The sequence below is a fragment of the Quercus lobata genome, chromosome 6, assembly GCF_001633185.2.
Source record: "Quercus lobata isolate SW786 chromosome 6, ValleyOak3.0 Primary Assembly, whole genome shotgun sequence".
Taxonomy (NCBI): Eukaryota; Viridiplantae; Streptophyta; class Magnoliopsida; order Fagales; family Fagaceae; genus Quercus; species Quercus lobata.
In genome coordinates, this window is record NC_044909.1 from 13,290,838 (window position 1) to 13,313,991 (window position 23,154).

The 23,154-nt window shown below is 33.8% G+C and overlaps 1 protein-coding gene across 1 annotated transcript; it reads left to right on the forward strand.

Annotated features, from left to right (window-relative positions):
• Positions 1-1,685: 1,685 nt before the first annotated feature.
• On the forward strand, positions 1,686-22,356 carry LOC115994295 (E3 ubiquitin-protein ligase UPL6). Its single transcript, XM_031118379.1, has 26 exons — positions 1,686-2,203; positions 6,776-6,873; positions 7,032-7,159; positions 7,497-7,608; positions 8,522-8,702; positions 11,110-11,292; positions 11,616-11,798; positions 12,064-12,136; positions 12,580-12,698; positions 12,808-13,109; positions 13,287-13,383; positions 13,697-13,840; positions 14,088-14,171; positions 14,267-14,353; positions 14,572-14,712; positions 14,856-14,981; positions 15,713-15,811; positions 16,282-16,349; positions 17,460-17,526; positions 18,280-18,450; positions 18,625-18,714; positions 19,519-19,599; positions 20,120-20,193; positions 20,324-20,395; positions 20,680-20,769; positions 21,569-22,356. The coding sequence occupies exons 1-26, from the start codon at positions 2,045-2,047 to the stop codon at positions 21,633-21,635; spliced, it is 3,096 nt and encodes a 1,031-aa protein (XP_030974239.1). The 5' UTR covers positions 1,686-2,044; the 3' UTR covers positions 21,636-22,356.
• The last annotated feature ends 798 nt before the right edge of the window (positions 22,357-23,154 follow it).

Sequence of the window (23,154 nt, forward strand, 5' to 3'; positions counted from 1 at the left end):
CATCATTTTATTTAGCATCTGTTTGGATACGAATGAAAATGGTGCGTTTTGCGTTTCACGTTTCACGTTTCCTTTTTTTTTTTTTTTTTTTTTTTTTAATTTTTTATTACCAAAAGCGCATTCACGTGGGACACAGACCTACTAGTGGGTCTCGTGCATTATGCACGGGACCCACTACTATTTGAACGTCCACACATTTTATTAGAATGACACTATTAGTGGGTCTGTGTACTATTCACAGGACTTACAAACATCTTTTTTCACCAAAACTTTAATTAAAAATGGGTCCCACAACATCATTCACACATTTAAAAATTATTTTACTACAGTGTTTTCAGTTTTCAGCAAAATAAGCGGTATCCAAATGAACCCTTAGTTTTTTTTTTTTTTCCTAAAGGTGGATCATTCTTAGAAGCATACATCCACAATAAGAAGTCATTTTTTTAGAATCACAATAACCACATTTTTACTATTAAGCTCTAATATTAGACTAATCTAGGGTCACAATATTTGTAATAAAAGTATGATTAAGATTTTTTTAATGCGTCTGACATCATTTTATTTAGTATTCGTTTCGATACGGATGAAAATGGTGCGTTTTGCGTTTCACGTTACCTTTTTTTTTTTTTTTTATTTTTTTATACCAGAAGCACATTCACATGGAACATAGACCTGCTAGTAGGTCCCGTGCACTGTGCATGGGACCCACTACTCTTTGAACGTCTACACATTTCACTGGAATGGCACTGTCAGTGGGTCCTGTGTACTGTTCACAAGACCCACAAACATCTTTTTTCACCAAAACTTTAATTAAAAATGGGTTTCACGGCACTATTCACACATTTAAAAATTATTTTGCTATAGCATTTTCAGTTTTCAGTTTTCGGTAAAATAAGTGGTATCCAAACGAACCCTTAGTTTTTTTATCTAAAGGTGGATCATTCTTAGAAGCATACATCCACAATAAGAAGTCATTTTTTTAGAATCATAATAACCACATTTTTACTATTAAGCTCTATATATTAGACTAATCTAGGGTCACAATATTTGTAATAGAAGTAGGATTAAGATTTTTTTAATGTGTCTAACATCAATTTATTTAGTTTTTTGCTGAAAGTGTGTTAAAGATTAATACTTGAACTTAAAAAAAAGTAAGAAAAAAAAAGGAATTTTAAAAAGTTGTACATAAAAGTTAAAAACTAATAAAGAAAAAGCTGGACCCAAATAGATAATACTTGCACTAAATCGGAATGAGTATCTTTAGGATAAATTGTTAATAAACAATTTCTAAAAAGTTTTAATTAATCTTTTATGAAAAATATAAAAAATCTTAAAAAGTTAATTAATTTTCTCTTTTCTCGTAATTTTTTTATAAAAAATATCCTAAGCCGTCGGTTAACTTTTCCTTAAATTACATTATAATTTAAAGGGACAACACACTAGATCCTGGTCAAAGGCCTTGATAATTCGCCATAATAAGACCTTTTTGTAACGAAACGTAAATAAACCGCCCCGGAAACAATTTAAAGAGGCGAAATTTAAAAGTTGTAAAGACGAAAACCAGCGTCGACGCATTATATATTTACACACAAAGACAAAATCAAATCCGAAATGGAATTAGAAAAAGGGAATTTCCATATATATAAAGTGGAAAGACCGACAAAAAAAAACCCCTCCTGCACGCTGCACCTGGTTGCATACGTACGCCTACTTTGTGTTTTGTAGCAAGCACACATCAAAATCAAAATCAAAATCATAATCAAAAATCAACCAAAGTCACCACCAAGAAACAACACAAGCAGAAGAAAAAAGAAGCACAAGTAGAAGGAAAACCCCTTTCTCTCCTCTTCTCCTTTTCTTTCTTTTCCTTTCCACCCAATCAATCGTTTACTTCACAGACCTCTCTTTCCTCGATTCTAGGGTAACCTTTTTCTTCAACAAGCTTGAAAGAGAAAGAGAGAGAGCGCGAGAGAGAGAGAGAGATATATATATATTTTTTTTACTTTTTTTTCTTTGTGAATTGGGCGAGTCGACTCAGTGGAACATGTACTTCTCGGGTGATCCGTCGACTCGGAAGCGAGTCGATTTGGGAGGTCGGAGTTCGAAGGAGAGAGATAGACAGAAGCTTCTGGAACAGACCAGATTGGAGCGGAACCGCCGGTTGTGGTTGCGCCAGCAAAACTCCGCTGCCCTCAAAATTCAGGTTCGCTTTTTTGCTTTTGCTTGCTCTTGCTTTCGATCTTCAAATTTAGAGTCTCGGTTTTGTTTGCAAATTGATTCTGGTTTTTGAGACTGTGTGAAGTACTATTAGGTAATCGATTTTAGATGCTTGCATTGCTGAAATTATCTTCGTGCTTTTACATGTGCTTACTTGATCTTCGAATTTAGTTGTTTTTATCGCGAATTTGTTCTGGTTTTGAGCTAAGGAACATAATTTGGTAGAGGCCATGTGGTATTCGGTAATCGGATTTTGAGACTTAATTTTAATGCTTCTTGCTGCTCTTTTCGAATTTAGTTGATTTCTCACGAATTGATTATACTTGTTACTTAGGGAATTGAAAATTTGGTAGTTTCGGTGAGAAAACTATTAGGTAGTGGATTTGAAAATTAATTTTAATGCTTACAGTTACATTGAAACGGATTTTTTTTTCGTGCTTTTACGTGTGCTTATTTGATCTTCAAATTTAGTTGTTTTATCGCAAATTGGTCTTGGTTTTTAGAGTTAATTAGAATGCTTATGTTGCTGCATTTTTTTTTCCCATACTTTAATGTGTGCTTCAATCTTCTAATTTATTAATTTTGTCATAAATTGTTTATACTTGTTAAGTGAGGAATTGAAAATTAGGTAGAGGGTGTGTGATATGTGGTAATGGATTTGAGACACAATGCTGTAATGACACATTTGTTTATGCTTTTACGTGCGGTACTATGATCTTCAAGTTTAGTTGTTTCATCGCAAATTGAGTCTCATATTCAGGGTAAAGAGCTGAAAATCTGGTAGTGGCTATGTGAAAAGGGCAAGGTGTTATTAGGTTAATGCTTAAAATGACACATTTGGTTCATGCTTTTACCCGTGCTTCTTTGATCTTCAATTTTAGTTGTTTGTCATTGCAAATTGATTCTGGTTTTTAGCGTAAGGAGCTGAAAATTCGGTAGAGACCACGCGGAAAGGGTGTGTGATATTCGGCAATGGATTTGAGACTCAAGGCTTACAGTGCCAAATTTGGTTCATTCTTTTATGTGTGCTTCAATCTTTGAACTTAGTTGTTTTGTTGCAAATTATATATACTTGTTAGCATAAGGAATTGAAAGTTTGCTTGTTACTATATGAAGGGGTGCGTACATTAGGCAATGGATTTGAAAGTTAATTTTAATGCATATATTGTGGTGTTTTTAGTGTAATTTTTTACATCAAGTCTTGGAATTGGGAATGCAACGAATTGAAGTGACAGTTTTGAAGTTTGTTGTTAGACTAAATTGTGGTTTCAACTGGGACACTATGTAGTCCATACTTTATGAATTTTGATGCGCTAGATCAGTGGATGATGTGGAAGAGAGAGAGAGAGAGAGAGAGAGAGAGAGAGAGAGAGAGAGAGAGAGAGAGAGGCTTGGTTATCAAAGAGTTGATAATAACTAATTTTTAATGTAACAACATTGTGACTGGGAATTGGATTCTTTGATGACCTCCATGGATACCATTTACGGTATGGTTATTAGGGGGATTGGGGAGGATAAGATGTGCTAGAAACAAGATCAGAAAAAGGGCTTCAAGGTTAGTACTTTCTACCATCTTCTGGGTGCCTCTCCAAGCATCAATCTTTCCCTTGGAAAATCATTTGGAGATCAAAGGCCTTGTTGAGAGTAACCTTTTTTTGTATGGACTGTTGCTTTAGGTAAGATTTTGACAATTGACAACTTAAGGTTGAGGAAAATAAGGATTACAGATTGGTGTTATATTTGCAAATGTAATGGTGAATCTGTTGGTCACCTTTTGCTACACTGCTCTATTGCTTTAGACTTATGGTCCATGATATTGGGTTTGTTTGGAGTTCAATGGGTGATGCCAAAATCTGTTTTAGAGCTTTTAGCTTGTTGGTAAGGTCGATGTGTTCGTAATCGGAATAGTCATATTTGGATGATCATCCCCCCTTGCTTGATGTGGTGCATTTGGAGGGAAAGGAATAGCAGGAGTTTTGAAGACACGGGGAATTCTATGCTTGATCTCAAGTTATTCTTTTTTAGAACCTTATTGGATTGGTTGTCATCCATGAGGAACTCTTCTTTATTTTCTGTTGTTGATTTACTAGATTTATGTAACTTTTGTAACTGATTGTTTACCCCAGTATATTTCCTCTATACTTGGGTGACTCATTTTTTATGATTTATACAATTTTACTACTTATAAAAATAAATGTAACAACATTGGGACATATTTAAGGGGAAATTATTTTCAGAGTAGTTTTGCTAGATGGAGTGGTTGGATAATAATATTATTATTTTTTTATAAGTAAAACTAGAAGCGATTTTGTAATAATAATATTATTATTATTATTAAAATTAAGTCCTTATTATGTTAGGAATGGAATGTGATATGATCTGAAGATGTTGACTGAGTGTTCACATTGTTTTGATGGAAGTGCAAGGGAATGTAATAAAAATTAAACATTACCTGGAAAATCTAAATGTAATATGTGTGTAAGTAATGAGATGGTCTGAAAATAGAGAGAACAGATTGTCAAATGCTGATCATAATTGATTTCTGAAAAAAGAGAGAAAAGTGAAAATTATAGGTCATAGCTAGCAATAGTAGTGCTGTCATACTCTTTCATCTATTTTTATATGTATAAGCACATTTTATGTTATTTAATTATTTGGCCTTTCTCTCTCTTACGCATATTCGATGTGATCATTTGTTTTTCTTGATAAGTACATACTTGATGCGATCATTATAGAAAAGGAAAAAAGAAAAAAAGAAAAGTTAAAAATATTTTTTAGTTATATTTGGTCTGGCCAATAATGCTCTAAGTAGATTTGTGCAACATAAACCTACTAATCATTCTGTTGAATAAAATTAGTAGGGCTAAGGTTCCCACAAAAGTAGTTTTTTCATGTGGACATCCAGTGGAGGAAAGATTCTTACAATGGATGATCTTTAAAAAAGAATTTTTGTATTGTAGAGTGGTATTGCATGTGCAAGAAGAGTACGGAGTCCATATATTCCTTTATCCTTAATTGGGATTTTGCATTATACTCTATGGTTGGTAGTAATTTGTTTGTTCGGTATTCATTGGTTTTTGGTTAAGAAGGGTTTCAAATTGTTGGCTTGTTGGAAAGGGGGTTTTGGAAGACATCGTAGTGTTGGTATCTAGGGTTTCAAATTGTTTTTCTTCCCCCTCTTTCGCTTTCTTGTGTACACAACTAGTGTATTGGGATTGCTTTTTACCTTTAATAAATTTATTTGCTTATCAAAAAAAAAAAAAAAAAAAAAAACTGTGCATCATGTGGACTATTTGGAGAGAGTGCAACAATTGTACATGTGAAGGGATAAAAAGATCTCCTTACTCTCTACGTATGATTGGATGGTTGATTTAAGTGGTCAACTTTTTTTTTCCCCCTAATTCAGTGGAATTTCTGGATTTATGTAACTTTAGATAATTTTGTAGCAACTCTGGTGCACTTCTTGTGTACATGGGTTGCGATGTTTATCATTTCAGTAAAAAAAAATTACTGTTATATACATATAAAAAAAAAGCGTTGAAGGTGTAGCTAGCATCTAGATTGCCTAATAAGAATGTACACTATTTGTTAGAATTATGGTTAAGTGATTAAGCTCACCATTTCCTAATAACTTAAGCTTTTGGGATAATCGGTAATTTAATATGGTATTAGAGCAGGAGATACTGAGTTTGATCCCTATCTTCACTCTACCTCCCATTTAAAATGTTAAATTCCCACTTGTTGGGCCCCCACTTACTAAGGGGAAGTTTAGGCCCACAAGTGAGGGGGAGTGTTAGAATTATGGTTAAGTGATTAAATTCGCCATTTCCTAATAGCTTAAAGTTTTGTGACAATTGGTAATTTAACATTATTATCGGAACCTTTTTATTTTCTAAAAACAATGTCAATTATTTTAAAGAAGTGTGTAATAAAACATAGCATCCACATATTACTTAAAAAAAAAAAATAGCATCCTTATACTTGTTAATGAAAATCAGATTGGACCATCTAGATCCATTTTGAGTGAAGTTATTATTTCACGTGTCAAAATACACATGATATTCCTATCTTGTAATTTATTTTGGGTTTTGTTTTTGGATTTGAGCCTTGGACTTTTATGATTTAGTCGTGTCTAACATTTATAGGATGAATTTTATTGGATGCTTGCGCAAATATGAAATCATGAACTGATATTTGCTCACTTATCCGGTGAAATAGCTAGGCACCGTGCAATACCTTTTCAATAGTTGAGATAAAAAATTAAAAGGTTAACTTTTAATCTCAGCCATTGGATTCAAAAGGTTAAAAGTAAAAAAGTAAATGTTGAAATTTTTTGTGAATGATTTTGGGGTATTGTACGGTGCAATAGCCCTAGCTATGGCAATTTGCACTGGATCCAAATCCCACTTGTTGTGTAATAATCTAGTTAGTAGTTTACATTATAATTTTGATTTAAAGAGCATGCAGCTATTGGCTTTACTGAGGTTGTTCTCTATGTGGGCAATGAAAATAAGTTTCATGAATCTCTTGCATTGTGTTGACTGATTACTAACTGCAGAAATGCTTCAGAGGGAGAAGGGCAGTAAAAGCTGAACATTTTAAGGTGCGAGAGCAGTTCTATGGAACTTATGGGAAGTGCTGCCAAAATGTAGACAGGTAGCAGTGTTAGATCCTTGTTGACATTACAAATTTGTTTAATTGCTTCTTTGCTTGTAGTTTCCCCTAATATATATTTGGTAGTATGTTGTGCAATGGCTTTGCTTGAACCGTGCATCTTCTTTATATTGAATGAATTCTTCCACTTGATCAATCAGGCATTGTTTTAGCCCGGATTCAGAGTTCCTTCGCCAGTTACTTTTTTTCTTTAACGCACGAAAAGATGATGATTTTGCAACTCTTGTGGAGACATGCCGATTACTTGTGCAATTCATTCGAGATGGTGGTAAGTTTCATCAGTGTGCCTTCTCAAAGATTTGTCTTTTGTACAAGTTGTTTGAGTAATTTTGTTATGCAATAAACTTTAGTGTGATGAAAGGGATGATTTGTACATATTTTTGAAAAAAAGGACAACACGCATACTGAAGCGGTTCTCCACTTTGTATTTAGTACTTATCATGATATTGAAGCATGTGATTGGTTTTTGCTCTTCGTTGTACGTCTGAAATGTGATCTGATAATGTTAACAGTATCTGATTGGAATCTTTGCTGCTTCTGCATGTGTCGCTTTGCTGCTTAGAATCTTTGTTTGATGGTTTTAACAATATCTGATCATGCAACAGGGGACACCGTGAGCCTCTTTGCAGGCAGGGATTATTCATCTAATCATGCTTTGGTGGACTACAGAGTGAAGCAGCTTGCATATGCTTGTGTTGAGGCCGTGCATCAGAATAGGTTGGCTATATTAACTCCCCTCCCCACTCCCGCAAAATTTGCAAAATTGCTGAGATTCAGTTCTTTAGAATGCAAGAGTTTATTGCATCTTTATGTGTGAGCTTGTTATGTTCACTTATTATATATGGCTGGCATCAAAATTTTCATATACTTTTTATATGAAATCACCATTGTCAGTCATTCATCCTAAGCGTTAACTGGAGTCATTTTATTCTGCACACCACAGTATTGTTTCTTTACAAGCAAAATAATGGTTCTTGAATGTTGTCTTTCTTCAACCCCCTTCTGTATCTAAGAGCTACAGTGATACACAGGCTTTATACTTTTAGAAGGGAGCTATATCTGTATTTAGATACATATAAGATACAATACTCCTCATATAGTATTCGATACGTTTTTCATAAATATTTACAATATTTAAACTTATTAGTTTTAACTTTTGAAAGGTATCTGATCCTTGTTGGATACACAATGGGAATCCAATACTCGGTAAGTATCAGATAGGCCTTGGCATAAGGTTATGAAGCTCTTTGGTATAGAATAAAAAAGTACACGACTGAAAACAACTAAGGGTGTGCCCTATGTTTTGACTAACACGTAATTAAGAATAGTTACATGACTAAACTATAACAAAATAACCAATGGGTATGTACCAGTCTAACAAAAAATTGTTCGGATGTGAGAAAAGATTTATTTTTCAGTAAATCCATGTGTTACTGTGTCCTGCTAGTTTTTTTTTTCTTTTATCATCGTATCTGTATTTTATCATTTCCTTTTTATGTGTTTTTTAATCTAAGAGTATAATGAAGTTATTGGATAGACAATACTTTTTAAATTAATAACTTTAAATTTTTTCTTCCTTTGTTTGTGTTGCTGTTAAATGCAAGTGTTGCTTATTTGTTTTGTTGGACAGGAATCGATTGAAGGAGCAACTATTAATGAAACCCGAGGAATCTAGCATCTCAATGACTCTCTTGCTGGAAGCGGTAGTTTCATTGATAGATCCAAAACTTCCATGGGTTTGTAACATAGTTGGCTATCTTTTGCAAAGAAGGACATTCAGTCTGTTTAGGGAGATTGCTCTTGCATGGAAGGTATGTTTTTATCAGCATCTTTTTCTTCATTTTTTTTCCTTGTTTTCTTCTAGTTTAGTTTATCCTATAGAAGGCATTTCTTATATGTGAGGCTCTCCCCCCTAATTTGCTTCTTTGTCCCCAAATCTTTGGTGTTAAGGAGTGTGTTCTTTGTAATAGGTGAGTATCCTAACACTGCAAGTTCTGATGGTCGTCAAAGTATGTTGAAAGCCATTATATTTGACTTTTTTTTACCTGACACCCTAAGATTATTGTTAGGGGCCTTTCATTAGCCTTATTGAGTATGTTTCCAAATGGATATGCTATTCAGTCATACATAAGTCCCAAAATTTTTGAAGTTGGCTATGGTTTCTCAACAGATTTGTCAGGGTTGGCCACATGTATTCTTTCCCCCAATCTATTCTATCTGAAGTTATAGTTTCTGCTACTTCTTAATTGACATGTCATTTTTAACTACAGCTATGTTGTTTTTGGTCTTCCTCTACCTTTTTTTGTTCCCTCGACTTGAATCAACTCACTCTTTCTTATGGATGCATTAGTCGCCCTCCTTTGAATATGACCAAACCATCTTAAGCGACTTTCCCTCATCATTTTGTCAATAGGGACCACCTATCTTCAAGAGGATTTCCTCATTTTGAATCCTATTATTTTGTGTATTTCTACTATTTATCCATCTTAACATTCTCATTTCAGCTACACTTATTTTATGAATATGTTGCTTCTTAACAATCCAACAATTAGTTCATAGAGCATAGCTAATCTTATAACAATCTTATAAAACTTTCCCCTTAACTTTAGACCTTGGCGTTGGATAACTTATTGGAATTGTTTCTAATTTTGTGAAATTTTATATTTGGAGATTAAATTTTAGGCTGGGATGCTAGAACCAAATCTATCTACAGTTCTAATCTGGTTTTTTGTGGGTATGAGCAAATGTTTGCTTCTGTTTGAATTCCAAGTAACTGATAAGAGTGAATGGAAGTTTGAGATGAAAGTCATTTGAACAATTTCGCTAATATTTCTTTGCTTTTGAGTTGGAAAATTGGATATACTGTGGGATCTCTCCTTTTGTTAATAGTATACTTCTTATTCTTTTTATTTATTTATATATATATATATCTATATTTAATTTTTAATTTTATAAGCGTATTTTTATTTATTTAAAATAATAATAATTTTTAAATTTTAAAAATGGCATGCTCCCCAGATCATATCGTTGAATTCCTATTTTCTTTGGCGAGGATAAGGATTATTAATGCCAGAAATCCAAACATGGTTTGTTAGAGTATTCATTGGTTAAGACATATGGTGTCATATAAATTTTTTCTGATACTTCTTTGAGTTCACATATTATTGATTGTTTCTAGTTTTAGTATCTAGAGGTGTGAGTTTGCATTTTAAGTTTCATGGACATGGTTTTATGGCATAATCAAGTTTGTAAGATGGGAAATGGTTGGATTTGTTGGATGTCTTTACTCCTCTAAACCAAACATTTAAGTGTTACTTTTTTCAAAGTAAATTATTAGAGTAATATTTAAGGTTGTTTCAGACATAATGTTTTTTCTGTGCATAATGACAGTACGAAATTTAGCCTGCCTGATGCTACATCATAGGCACATTGGGAATGTAAATAATTGTAATTGTATAAATATTAAATGACTGCAATGATGCAAATTGTCAGGTTTTATTTTCTTGGAGCTGCCGACTACAGTGACTGCAGTTTATTTGTTTTTAAATGAGTAAAACAAGTATGTAACTCAATGACAAATTTCTTTACCTGTTCAATTTCTAATAAATCAAGATAACCATGCATTCTTGATGTTTGCTAACAAAGGATATTTCTGAGTTCCCGGTTGCTTGATTGATTTTTGGTAGGTTCTACTTCACATAACGTATTAACTATTGATCTTAGAATGCGATTTCTACGGTCAAGTTAACAGGCATCTCTATGGCTAAGAAAGAAAGATATGAAGCTGAAAGAAGAATAAATGGGCACTAAAAGATTTGATTGATGTTATAAAGCCTTCAGTTTTATAGTGATTCCATTTCCCCTTCTTACTGGCTGGTGCAAAGATAGAATTAAACTAAACTTTTATTCTATATATCAATGAACTTGATCTGAATGTTTCTGGACATTATATAGTATCTTAGAACTATCAAAATCAAAATCAAGGAATGTGAGAAGACAAATTCAGTCATGGTGATATCTAGCTATGTTATTGTTCTCTCTCTGTTGTTTTGCTTCTCATTGCTGGAATGTATGTCACTAGTATCAATCGTCTTCTCATGATTGGTTTAACTTGTCCAGTGATCTTGTTTCTAGAGATTGTTCTTTTTATTCTATATTGGTCTTTCCATAATGCATTCACATATACTGTGCTTGAAAGTATCTTTTTATGCTCTGCAGGAAAGTACAAAGATTGCTGCTTCCAATGGGAAAGTGTCGTCGTTGGAGCATGTGCTTGCCCTTGTAATTCCTCACATTGGTTGGAAGCCATGCACTTGTCCAAATATTGATCCACAATGGAGTTTTTCATCCCAGATTCTTACAATTCCTTTCTTATGGAAGTTTTTCCCATACTTAAAAGAGGTAGCAATTTTTTTGATTGCCCTCTTGTGGGGACTTAATAGTTATTGTTTTTAATTTCATTTGGTACTTAGTGGAGGTACAAAGTACTCAAGAGCCCCTGGGTTATTTTTAATGAAGTCCACTCTAATAGATTCTGCTTAATATAACAAATTGTAGATTTTCCTGGTTTATTTCCTACTTAAGCTGCAGGACTGCTGGGTGGTCTTCATCTATATATATATATATATATATATATATTTTTTTTTTTGGGAATTACTTTTTTCCTGTTAATTATTGTGAAGGCTTGTCTTCTGATCTAACTCAAGTGATCTTTTGCCATCTAGGTTTTTGCAACAAGGGGCCTAAGCCAACATTACCTTCATCAGATGGCATTTTGTGTGCAAAATTGTGCTAATTTACTTCCTAATGATATATCCGCTGAATTTCCTGGTCATGCCTGTCTTCTTGGAAATATTTTAGAAACTGCTGGAGTTGCTTTATCTCAGCCTAACTGCTCATTTGAAATGGTAAGCAACTGTTACAAATTATGATTAGATTGCCATCTGTTGTTCTTCATTATGCTTTAAATTCTTCGGTACTTCATTAAGAATGAAAATAGTTGAGAATTTGTGGGCATGCTTTCATTTTATATTTATTTTCCTTTAAAGGATTGGATTCCTTGGGTTTATTAGGTTTTGGAACAAGTAAGGCTGTTCTTTGACATGATCAAGTTGTGCAGTGATTCTGTTAGGTTTTGAAGCTAATTTGATTTATTTTGTTTTACTTGATCAGGCTGTTGACCTTGCTGCTGTTACAACGTTTTTGTTAGAGGAGCTTCCTTCCATGAAATCATCTAGTAGAGAGAGTAAGGAAACTATGGCTCTTTCTTATTATATGCTTGAGTCTCTCTCCCTCTCTCCATCCTCACTCTCTTGAATTCATGACTTGATACTTGCTACAAGTTTTCAAGTTAGAAAGCTATTATGTAATCTGGTTATTTTCCCTTTTTCTAATTGTTATTTGCTTTGTATATTATTTCTTTTTGTTCAATTTTTATTTTTATTTTTATTTTTTTCTGTTTTACTGACAAATTAAATTTGGTAATACAACTTGTGTAAGTGTAATTGTGGTACCTACTAAGAGTCTTGTAGCTCAACTAGTTGGCATCTCTTGATGTTTCCAATGGAGAAATCCAGAGTTCAAAACCCCCCACCCACCCCCAAGTGTCGAATTATCAAAAAGTGTAATTGTGTTAACTTTTATCCTTTTCTTTCAAAAACTTGATTGAAATATTTATGTTTGCTTCAGGTCCCATGCTGGTTGACGATGATATGATTATAGATGATGAAGTAACAGAAGTAATTTTGAATAGGGATTTGGAACAACAGATATGCAATGCTATGGATCCCCGCTTTCTTCTACAACTGGTATTGCCTTCTTGACACTTCATATTAGTCTTCAAAATGAAAAATTTACATTAATAAAAATCTCTTCTTAATTGTAACAAAACTTGGAATTCTGTGCTGTCTGGTGCAGACAAATTTGTTATTTGGACGAATTTCACTTGCCGGTAATTCACACGATGGACCAGATGATAAAGAGGTGGCAGCTGTTGGTGCAGCTTGTGCTTTTCTACATGTCACTTTCAACACTTTACCTCTTGAACGAATCATGACTGTACTAGCTTACAGAACTGAACTCGTTTCTGTGCTTTGGAATTTTATGAAGCGCTGCCATGAGAATCAGAAATGGTCATCTTTGTCACAGCAGTTATCATATCTATCAGGAGATGCTCCTGGTTGGCTGCTACCCCTGGCTGTGTTCTGTCCAGTGTACAAGTAAGAGGCCTTGTTCAATTCTGGTAGTTCCTTGTAATACAGTATTTTATGGATGTGCAGTTATCTATCTATTCTTACTCTTGTTTTTGTATTGTATTTGATGTTGAATTGACTTCTAGCTGTTTCTGAGGTTGATACAAGTTGAATTAACCTGTCTAACTCCTCTTGGTTAACCAGGCACATGCTTACAATAGTTGATAATGAGGAGTTCTATGAGCAGGAGAAGCCACTGTCATTGAAGGATATTAGATGTCTTATCATTATTCTAAGACAGGTAATGTTGGAAAATCTGCATCTTAAGGCACATTTGGAAATGTGAAGTACTTTATAAACTTGTTCCTGAAAGACACTTTTTGGATGTCTGGATACTTTTGAAATTCATATCCTTTGGCCAGAGGGTGCCATTGGTGTATGGATCAGCAATTATAGAACTGTGATTGGTTGTCTTTTATTGGTATGATAACCATGATCCGTAGTAGTGTGTAGGCCACCTACCACCTATTTGTTTAACAGCTATAACTGGTAATATTAGATTGCGATCATTTCAATTGACATTGTTGTAATACGCACTATGCCATGTTCTGCAGGCCCTATGGCAGCTTTTATGGGTAAATCCTACAACCCCATCAAATTCCATGAAATTTGCCACGAAGACCTCTTCCAATAAGAGGCATACTGAGGAATTCATTCAAGAAAGGGTTGGCATTGTGGCATCTGAGCTCCTCTCACAGGTACATTTAAGCATGGGTTCTTGAATATCTGTGATGTTATTTGGTAAATCATATCTCCTACTTAGAAGTCATATGTCGTTTTTTTAGGCTTTCGATTATTTGTCATTACGGGTTATGGGTACTATATTTTTCTTCATTATTGCTAAGGATTTTTAAGTTGCGTTGGACCAAAATTATGACATATAGATAATATTGGGCTCTGTTTTGCTTTTGCACTTCTAATTTATTGTATAAACTATTGTCATAGTTGCAAGATTGGAACAACAGACGGCAGTTTACATCCCCCAGTGACTTCCATGCTGATGGTGTTAATGAATTCTTTATTTCTCAGGTGATAGATTCTCTCTTGCATCTTGACACTCCTAGAACAAAAATCTATGGTTCTGGTTTTCAAACCTTTTCTTGTTTTTATATTTTTTTTGCCAGGCTGTAATGGAAAATACACGAGCAAATGACATATTGAAGCAAGCTCCTTTCTTGGTACCATTTACGAGCAGGGTTAAAATATTCAATGTAAGTGGTTAACTGTTTACACTCAGTTTCAAGATGGGAGTGTCATTAATTGTGAATGATAGAATTGACTGTGCATAAACAATGGTTGTTTTTTGGATTTCCCTTTTTAGATAAATAATTATTATTTTTATAGTCAAGTGACTGAACTAATTCTGAATTGCTTTTTATTTTTATTTTTTAAAGTGTCTGTAACTATTTTCTTTCAATCTATTTATCAGTCACAGTTAACAACAGTCCGGCAAAGACATGGGTCTAATTCTGTTTTTAGTAGAAATCGATTCAGAATACGAAGGGATCATATTCTGGAAGATGCCTATAATCAGATGAGTGCATTGTCTGAAGAAGATCTTCGAGGAGTGGTAAGTCCCTTTTTGTCTTTATGTCTATAACATATTCACATTTGCTATCTGTAGTTCTAAATCTTTGTTGTGTCATAGAAAGACAACTATATGTTTGCTGTTATTTAGTACCAGACTAATTACGGTGGGCTGTTTACTTACAGATTCGTGTAACATTTGTCAATGAATTTGGAGTTGAGGAAGCTGGCATCGATGGTGGTGGAATTTTCAAGGATTTCATGGAGAATATCACTCGAGCAGCTTTTGATGTCCAGTATGGTTTATTTAAGGTTGTATTTAAGTGCCCTATATGAGTCAATAACTCTAACGTTGAGATATTTTTGGTGGTTAGGAAAAGATGTGGCACCCACCAGTAACAGTTTTTCTTGCAGGAAACATATTTTCCCAAAATGTTGCCTCGCGTCATGAGAAAGTTAAGATCGGGTTACCTCAAAGTTTTCTTGTAAACCAAAAATGGAGTCTAAAGGAAGCATTAGTTGTTACTGGAGATATTTTAAGAAAGTACATGTAGGTCAAAGTTCAGTTGCTAACTCCCCAAGTCGCACAAAACCTTATAGAACATTTCAACTTTTTTATCTAGTCGTACAACAAATTGAGAGTTTGGCAAATTACAGTGAATAGTACTTTAAAGCTCAGGGTTTATAAAGCATGCACAGTAAATTGTAGAGTTTTATTCTTAAAAGCTCAAGATTTGAGCTTTTTCTAAAACCACAGAAAAGCTTTACGGGTCTTAAAGCCCTTTTCCCCACTTTTACACACCCCTTTTCCTCCAAAAAAAAGCACTTTCGAGTTTTTCAAGCTCTTCAATGCACAACCATATAAGCCCACAATCTGGGAGGCATTCATCTTAAATCAATGCGCCATTTTGATACTACATCTAGTCCCGATGGCCAACTTTAAGAATTTGCAGTCCAAATACTTATTAATGTCTACTGATTTTTCCTCATTGTAAATATGTGCCTTGTGTTCTACTGATTCTCTGCTTGGATTTTATATCCAGGAAACAACCGATCACTTGCTCTACCCTAATCCTGGATCGGGAATGATACATGAACAGCATCTCCAATTTTTCCATTTTCTTGGAACTCTTCTTGCAAAGGTAAGATATGTGTTCCCTTGCTAGTGCATTCTTTCTGTCATATGTTAGGGACCTGCATTTGGTTTGCTGAGACTTGAAGAGCATCCAATGCGATGCTCTTCAAGTATTGACTAAAGAATAGATAAATAAAGGCAACTTGTTTATCAAAAAAAATAAAAATAAAGGCAACTTGCCTAGTTATCCCTTTTCATTGAGAAGGCAATTTATGAGAAGCAGTTTGGTCAGAAAGAAACGATGAAGCATGCAAATGACACGACTAACATGAATTGATTTTTTTATTATCAGTTAAGGTGACTTTATCAGCTGCTTCTGAGTGGCAGTAAAATGCTATTGGGATAGGCTGCTCAATCAGCTTACTTTAATACTCCAATATAAAGTTATTTAAATTTTGGATGATTTTAATTTGTCTTTGTGCTAATTTAATTCCTTCTATTCTTTCTGATGCGACCTAATGTAGCTCGTCCTTGTAGGCTATGTTTGAAGGCATTCTTGTTGATATACCATTTGCAACATTTTTCTTGAGCAAATTAAAGCAGAAGTAAGGTTTCAAAATGACTTCCTGCTTTATTCATTTCAATAGCTTGTTTGCTTTTTCATTTTTTTTTCCTCTGAATTATTTATGGCTATAGTTGAATCATGTTACAATCTGCACCTGAAATGGGAAATCAAAGTTACTTAAGCATACCAAAGTTTGTGCTAAAACATAATATACTGGGGAAAAAGACTGGAGGTTTTAAAAGCTGGATCATATCTGCTGCAGATGCGGGTATATACCGATTGAAAAAATATGATAGGGTTCACTTTTTTGTATTGAAGATTCATGAGAAACGACAAAAATGTATTAATTTATAGCCAATATTTTTAGGGTTACTTCACCTTATAGTTGATCCGAAGCTTTACTATTACACTTTTGGAGATGACAATTAGGTGAATCAGATTTGGGCCCACTTTTTCCCCAATACCCATTATTGCACTTCTGCTCCTGCTTTTTTTGAATGTGCTATTGTGTCACACGTTCATTTATCAACTGTGAGATTGTTATACACCTGACTGGTATTTTCCATTTTTTGACATCTATGGATTTATGTACAAATAATTATTATTATTATTTTTTTTGAATTTTATTGTTTATCATCCCCAAAAAATTGTATTTGACCACACATTTTCTCCTCCTCTTCTACTACTATATATGTTTAAAGGCACTAACCATGAGTCTTTCAGTGAGTTAAGAGTGATAATCAATGTAATAGTTCCAGTGGCAAATTTAGTTCACAATGATGTTGTTGGTAGAATTTGGCTTCTGCCATCATTATGATCACACAAGGGGAGAGAGAGAGAGACAGAGAGAGAGAGAGACACAGAGAGAGAGAGAGAGAGATTCTATCTCGTTATTGTATATAAAATGAATGAACTGATGAATGCGACATGCTATACTTGCTGTGGATTGCCAATGCCATTAAGTAATTCTGGAGATTTAGTAGCTTTATTATACGTAATTAGTAGCACCCCTAGTATTGGAGTTGAATAAATTGTGGGAAATGTCTAACGTTTTCACATTTCTCCTCTTTGATTTTTTTTCATGACGAATCATATTTAATGTTTTCCCTGCAGTATCATATCTGACATGTTCTTTTTTCTTTTTGAATAGGTATAATTATTTGAATGACTTGCCGTCATTGGACCCAGAATTGTATCGCCATCTTATTTTCTTGAAGGTAATGTTTTGCTGTCTTCCCCTCATATTTTCATGTCTTATGCTATTGTTAAATTTGGCTGACAGGCCTACATATTTTTTCATATCGTCATTCGTGTCTCTGTTACAACATAGCAAAACTATACCAGATCTGACCAACTGCCCATCCTACCTCCTCTTCATGGTTTTAGAGATGCCTGGTTTGTTACCTTTAGTCTAATCTTAGAAAGAGCAAGGCTGCTATAATCAGAGAGAAGAAAAGAATGATTCTTATATCATGACCAATTTCATGGATGACCTGTGCTTATTTAGTTTATGGTCTGCATCATCTCTTTTCTTGTAAAATTGATAAGGCGCTTGTAGTGGGTTATGTGATATCCATACTTGGACCATTGCTACAGGGAAGTCAATGGCATTCTTTACAAGTTTTGGAAGTTGGGACCCTTTTACTTATTGTTGATTTTTAAAATCTTAGTCTTTACTTTTGTGTTTCCCCACTATGTTTATAATTAAAAGGCCAATGCCTGATTACTAATTCTTTTTACCCTTTATTTTCACTCAAATGAATTTTTAGATTAGTGTTGCATGCAGATGATCATTTACCTCCGTTTTCTCTCCTTTAAAAAAAAAAAATGGAGGGGAGAGGGGAGTGAGCCCTTCTTTGCTTGATAAGGAAAATTAGAAGGGATATTTATATTTCCATAGGGCATCCTTTCGCACCCTCACTGGTTATTCTAACCGGAAGCACTCTCTCTTTGCTCATTTATTGTGACAGCATTATGAAGGTGACATTTCAGAGTTGGAACTGTATTTTGTTATTGTCAATAATGAATATGGAGAGCAAACAGAAGATGACCTACTTCCAGGAGGAAGAAACTTGCGTGTTACTAATGAGAACGTTATTACATTTATTCATCTTGTAGCCAATCACCGTTTGAATTTTCAGGTAGCGTAATCCTCTTCATTAGTTCAAGTTTCATCCCAGACTGTATCTTCTTTTATATTGTTATGACATGATTGTCTCTGTTCTGCCTTGTGTTTTCATGAGGTAGCTTTTAATATATATCTTTCTTACTTATCAAAAAAAAAGTTATGACATGATTAATAATATTGCTTTCAGATACGTCAACAAAGTTCTCATTTCTTGAGGGGTTTTCAGCAACTTATACAGAAAGATTGGATTGACATGTTTAATGAGCATGAATTGCAGGTACTGTTGTCCACTCTATCTTCATAAGTTATGCTTTGTTGCATGAAACTGTCATCATATTATTTACTTCTAGCTGGGAATTGCTTTTGAAGGGATCTATACAGTGAATGCATTACAATATAAATAACAGATAATAAAAGTAAAGTTGCACATCATTTAAAAAAATTAATTAATGGTCCTAATGGTTGATCTGTGAACTAAGATATTTGGATGTGGTTATCATTGTGAAGCCTGCAGCTTCAGGTACAATGTTTTTTCTGGACCATTAACCTGCTTTGCTTTCTTTTGTTTTTCTTCCTTTGCTGGAAAATCCATTGTATTAGAGCAACCACAGAAAGTCGTGTCTTGCTCAGAAATAGTGTAAACAGTCCAACAAAAAAATACAGTGATTTCACCCATACTGACTTATTCCAAATTGTAGTGTTAGGAATCCAGATGATTTGTTCTCATCTGTTGTATGTTCTAGTTGCTATTTTTTTATTGATAGTTCAACCCTGATATACATGCTATGATATGTTTTCCTGCCATCTCATAATTTCAGATGAAAATCATAGTTACCCGCCACTTGGTGGTGGCTTCATCTATCCAAGAATGTACTTTGTGTTTGAGCACTTAAAATGAATTACAAAACTTTATCACCTATAATAGCAATGCACTTGAGCTCTGATTCAAATTGTCACTTGAGGGCAAGTGCATGATGTTGCAACTTGCAATATGACAATTTATTTTCCTTTCTTTTAGAAATTTAATGTATCATATTGGTCTTTACATCCCACTTTGACACTTTCTTTTTCTTTTTTCCAGCTTCTGATTTCAGGTTCACTTGAAAGCTTGGATGTTGATGATCTACGATTGCACACTAATTATGCGGGTGGATATCATAAAGTAAGATTCCATTTTAATTTTATCTTTTTATTGATGTACTCAACAAAGTGGCTTTAAGTATATGTATGGCACAGTATAAATCCATTTATAGTTTGTTGCGTTTGTTGTAGTGTCTTTGTAGTTACTTGATTGTTTATATGTATTCTCCTAGATGGTTCTTGCCCAAGATGAACTTAGTGATCACTACATAGATACTGCTTTCTGCTCTTTTTTTGTCATTAAAATAGCAACTGGGCTGCATGTGCTTTCTCAAGGGCATAATGAAGAGTTAGACTTCTTGCTGCTAAGCTCTCTGGCATTTTGAGTTACTAGAGTTTTTATCACAAATTGCGTGGTCGTATTTCTAGGTTTCATTCCAATGAAGCATACAATTTAATGTAGATATTTATTATGCATAAGTTTTACATGGCATGATAACAAGATGACATTTAAAACATATACTATTGCCCATTTTACGGAACCAAAATTTGGTTTCTTATGCTTTCCAATTGCAATTACTAAATTTTTATTGTTCAAGCAGGAGCATTATGTCATAGAGATGTTCTGGGAAGTCCTCAAAAGCTTTTCGTTGGAAAATCAAAAGAAATTCTTGAAGTGAGTTATATAATCTACCATAACATCCATTCTGTTTATTTATGTAGGCTGCTTTAATTTCATGTATTTTGTTAGCTTTTAAAAAAATGCATATTAAAAAGGATGATTAACTAGATTGGAGTTTTTTCAGGTTTGTGACTGGGTGCTCACGAGGACCCCTCCTTGGATTCAAATATCTTGAGCCTTTATTTTGCATACAAAGGTAATTGTTTGACCGATTTTACTTTGATAAGGGGAATTATAATATTTGATCTTGCCAAGAGCCTTGCAGCTTAATTGGTTGGCATCTCTTGGTGTTTCCAATGGAGGCATCGACTGTTCAAATCCCCCCACTCCAATTGTAATTATAGAATTATCAAAAAAATTATGGTATTTGATCGTAGCCGAATGGCTTTGAGAGTGTCTGTCAAATCTTTTCCCCACCTCTTTCTCTCCCTCTATCTCCCTCTCTCTAGTTTGACCGTTTGTTTGCCTCTCTTATTTTAGGGCTGCTGGTAATGCTTCTGAGGAGGCTCTCGACCGGTTACCAACATCAGCTACTTGTATGAATCTTCTAAAGCTTCCACCATATAGAAGGTTTGTCCCAGTCCTAAATTCCTTTCTGGAAATGCAACGAGTTTTTCTTGGGACCATATAGTGTCTTCTTTCCCATAAACAAGATTTGGAGTTATGGATTCAACCTCAAGCACTTATGTAGTCATATATATTCTAAAGATCCTGCCATATTACTAGAAGATAACAATCAAAGTAAAACAAATGAAAAAGAATGAGTATTGTACTATATGCATATGTTACTTTCAATAGCACAATTTATAACCTCACCAGAAATAGGTTGTAAGTCAGCCTTCTTTGATAAGTGCAATCATTCCAATATATTAATCTAAGAAATATTATGTTGTTTAATTATGTACTTGTTTGTGAATGACATAAGTGTAACCCATGGTTTCATGGAGGGTTTGACACAGTCCTTTATTTTTGGAAGATACACACGCAGTTAGGAATATGACATTTAAAGTTTCTAAAATCTTCTAAACTTTCACTCTCTTTTGTGGATGTCTACCACTTGCCACATCTTGCCAGCAAACTCTGATCATCTGATCATTTGGACCAGTTTTGGCATCGATTTTTTTTTCTCACTTAAGGACCTACATGCTTTCATTAGCACTTCCTTTCCTACTGAAAGAAGGCCCAACGCAATTGTAGCCAAATATCTAAATTCATAATCAGCCTAAGAATAGATATTTCTTTTTAAAGAAAAAATTTCTGAACTGTTTACTTTGCCTCATTATTTGTTCTTGTCAATTGTTGTCTCTTATTTCTTGTGTCACTTTCTATTGAAGATTATTGATTCTCTGATGACATGCTTTTTTTACAGCAAAGAGCAACTGGAAACAAAGTTGCTATATGCTATAAATGCTGATGCTGGTTTTGATTTGAGCTGATTGACCCACATGACAACCATGCCAAATGTATGTCAAGTGGAGGAAAACTGTCGGTAGACAGTCTGTGACTCTGATCTGTGTTATCGGTTTTATGTTTCTGCATTCTTGGAAGTGTCAATGACCATCAGAACTTCCTAGAAGACTACAAAGATCGAAAGGCAGAGTGTAGGCTGATTAAATTGGCATGTAAATGATATTCTGGCCAGCCTGCTTATTTAAGTTCAAAATGTACATAAGTGATATCTATAAAATAGATCGGCATTGTGTAGTGCAGGCATGCAGGACTAGTTGGTCTAATGAATGTGATCTTTTTGTAGACTCTAATTTTTTTTAAAAGGTCTCTTATATGTTTGTGTAAATGAGAAGGGATGACCACGACTATCAAAAGAAAAAAGCAAAAAGAAAAAAAAGAATAAAAAAAATGAAGTGATGACCACATGTAAGTAGGTCTTTGTAGAAAATTCAGTGCTTAGGCAGTTTTCTATTTTTTCCACCTTTTTTTTTTGTCCCTATCTTACATATATATGATGTGTTGTAAATTAGAGGAATGAAGGAGTCTCATATCTCTAATATGCTCAGTTGCTCGCATTGTAAACCGATTTAATAACTATTATTGTGGCATAATAATGATTTTTATTTCGTCTTTTTGTTGGTTGAGCCACTTGGGAACCAAATTTCGAGAACATATTATTTGTATTAATGTTGTTTCTCCTGTGTGAAATCCTTGTTATGAAATTTTGAATGATGTCCTCTCTTTCTACTTCATCTGTTTCAGTTATTGGCCTCCAGAAAGACTATTACACTACGCTACATTATAAGCCTATAAGTAGGAGATAATTTGAAGCTATTCAAAAAAAAAGGTAGCCATGTATTATTACATTGGCATTTTAGCTAAAGAGTATGTTTTATATGGTTGTTTTTAATAGTTTTACCGTGATCAGTAGCAACATTCCAAGACGTGTTTACTTAGTTCTTTTCATGGGAAAACCTGGGTTCTAATTTCGTGAATATAGTCTCTCTAAACTAATTTGGAAAAAAAACCCTTTAAACTCCTCATGCATTTTTGTATTGAGTGTGAATTTTGAAAATTTAATCGCATATTTTTATTATATCTTTAATGTTTGCAAAATTTCAAGAAAATTAAAGATCAATGGTTATATCATTAGATAAATGTAAAAATTTCAAATTTTTGTGATTTAAAATTGTGTATAAAAAATAAGTTTATTGATTGAATAGTAAGTAAAATTCAATTTGAATGAAATTTGATATACATGTTAAGAACATAAGGAGTATCAAATTCAATGGTTAAATTTTTAAAATTCACACTAAAAAAAGAAACATATGAGAAGTTTGAAACTTCTCTCCAAACTAATTTTGAGAGAAATTTTGTCCCTATCTCTACTTATTTTAAAGGAATAAAAAAAAAAATTAAGAGAGCAGATTACTTGTTAATATTGATATTATTATTAGGTTTATTGCTATTATTACGCTTGTTTCGTATTGTTTTTTACTTTATTGC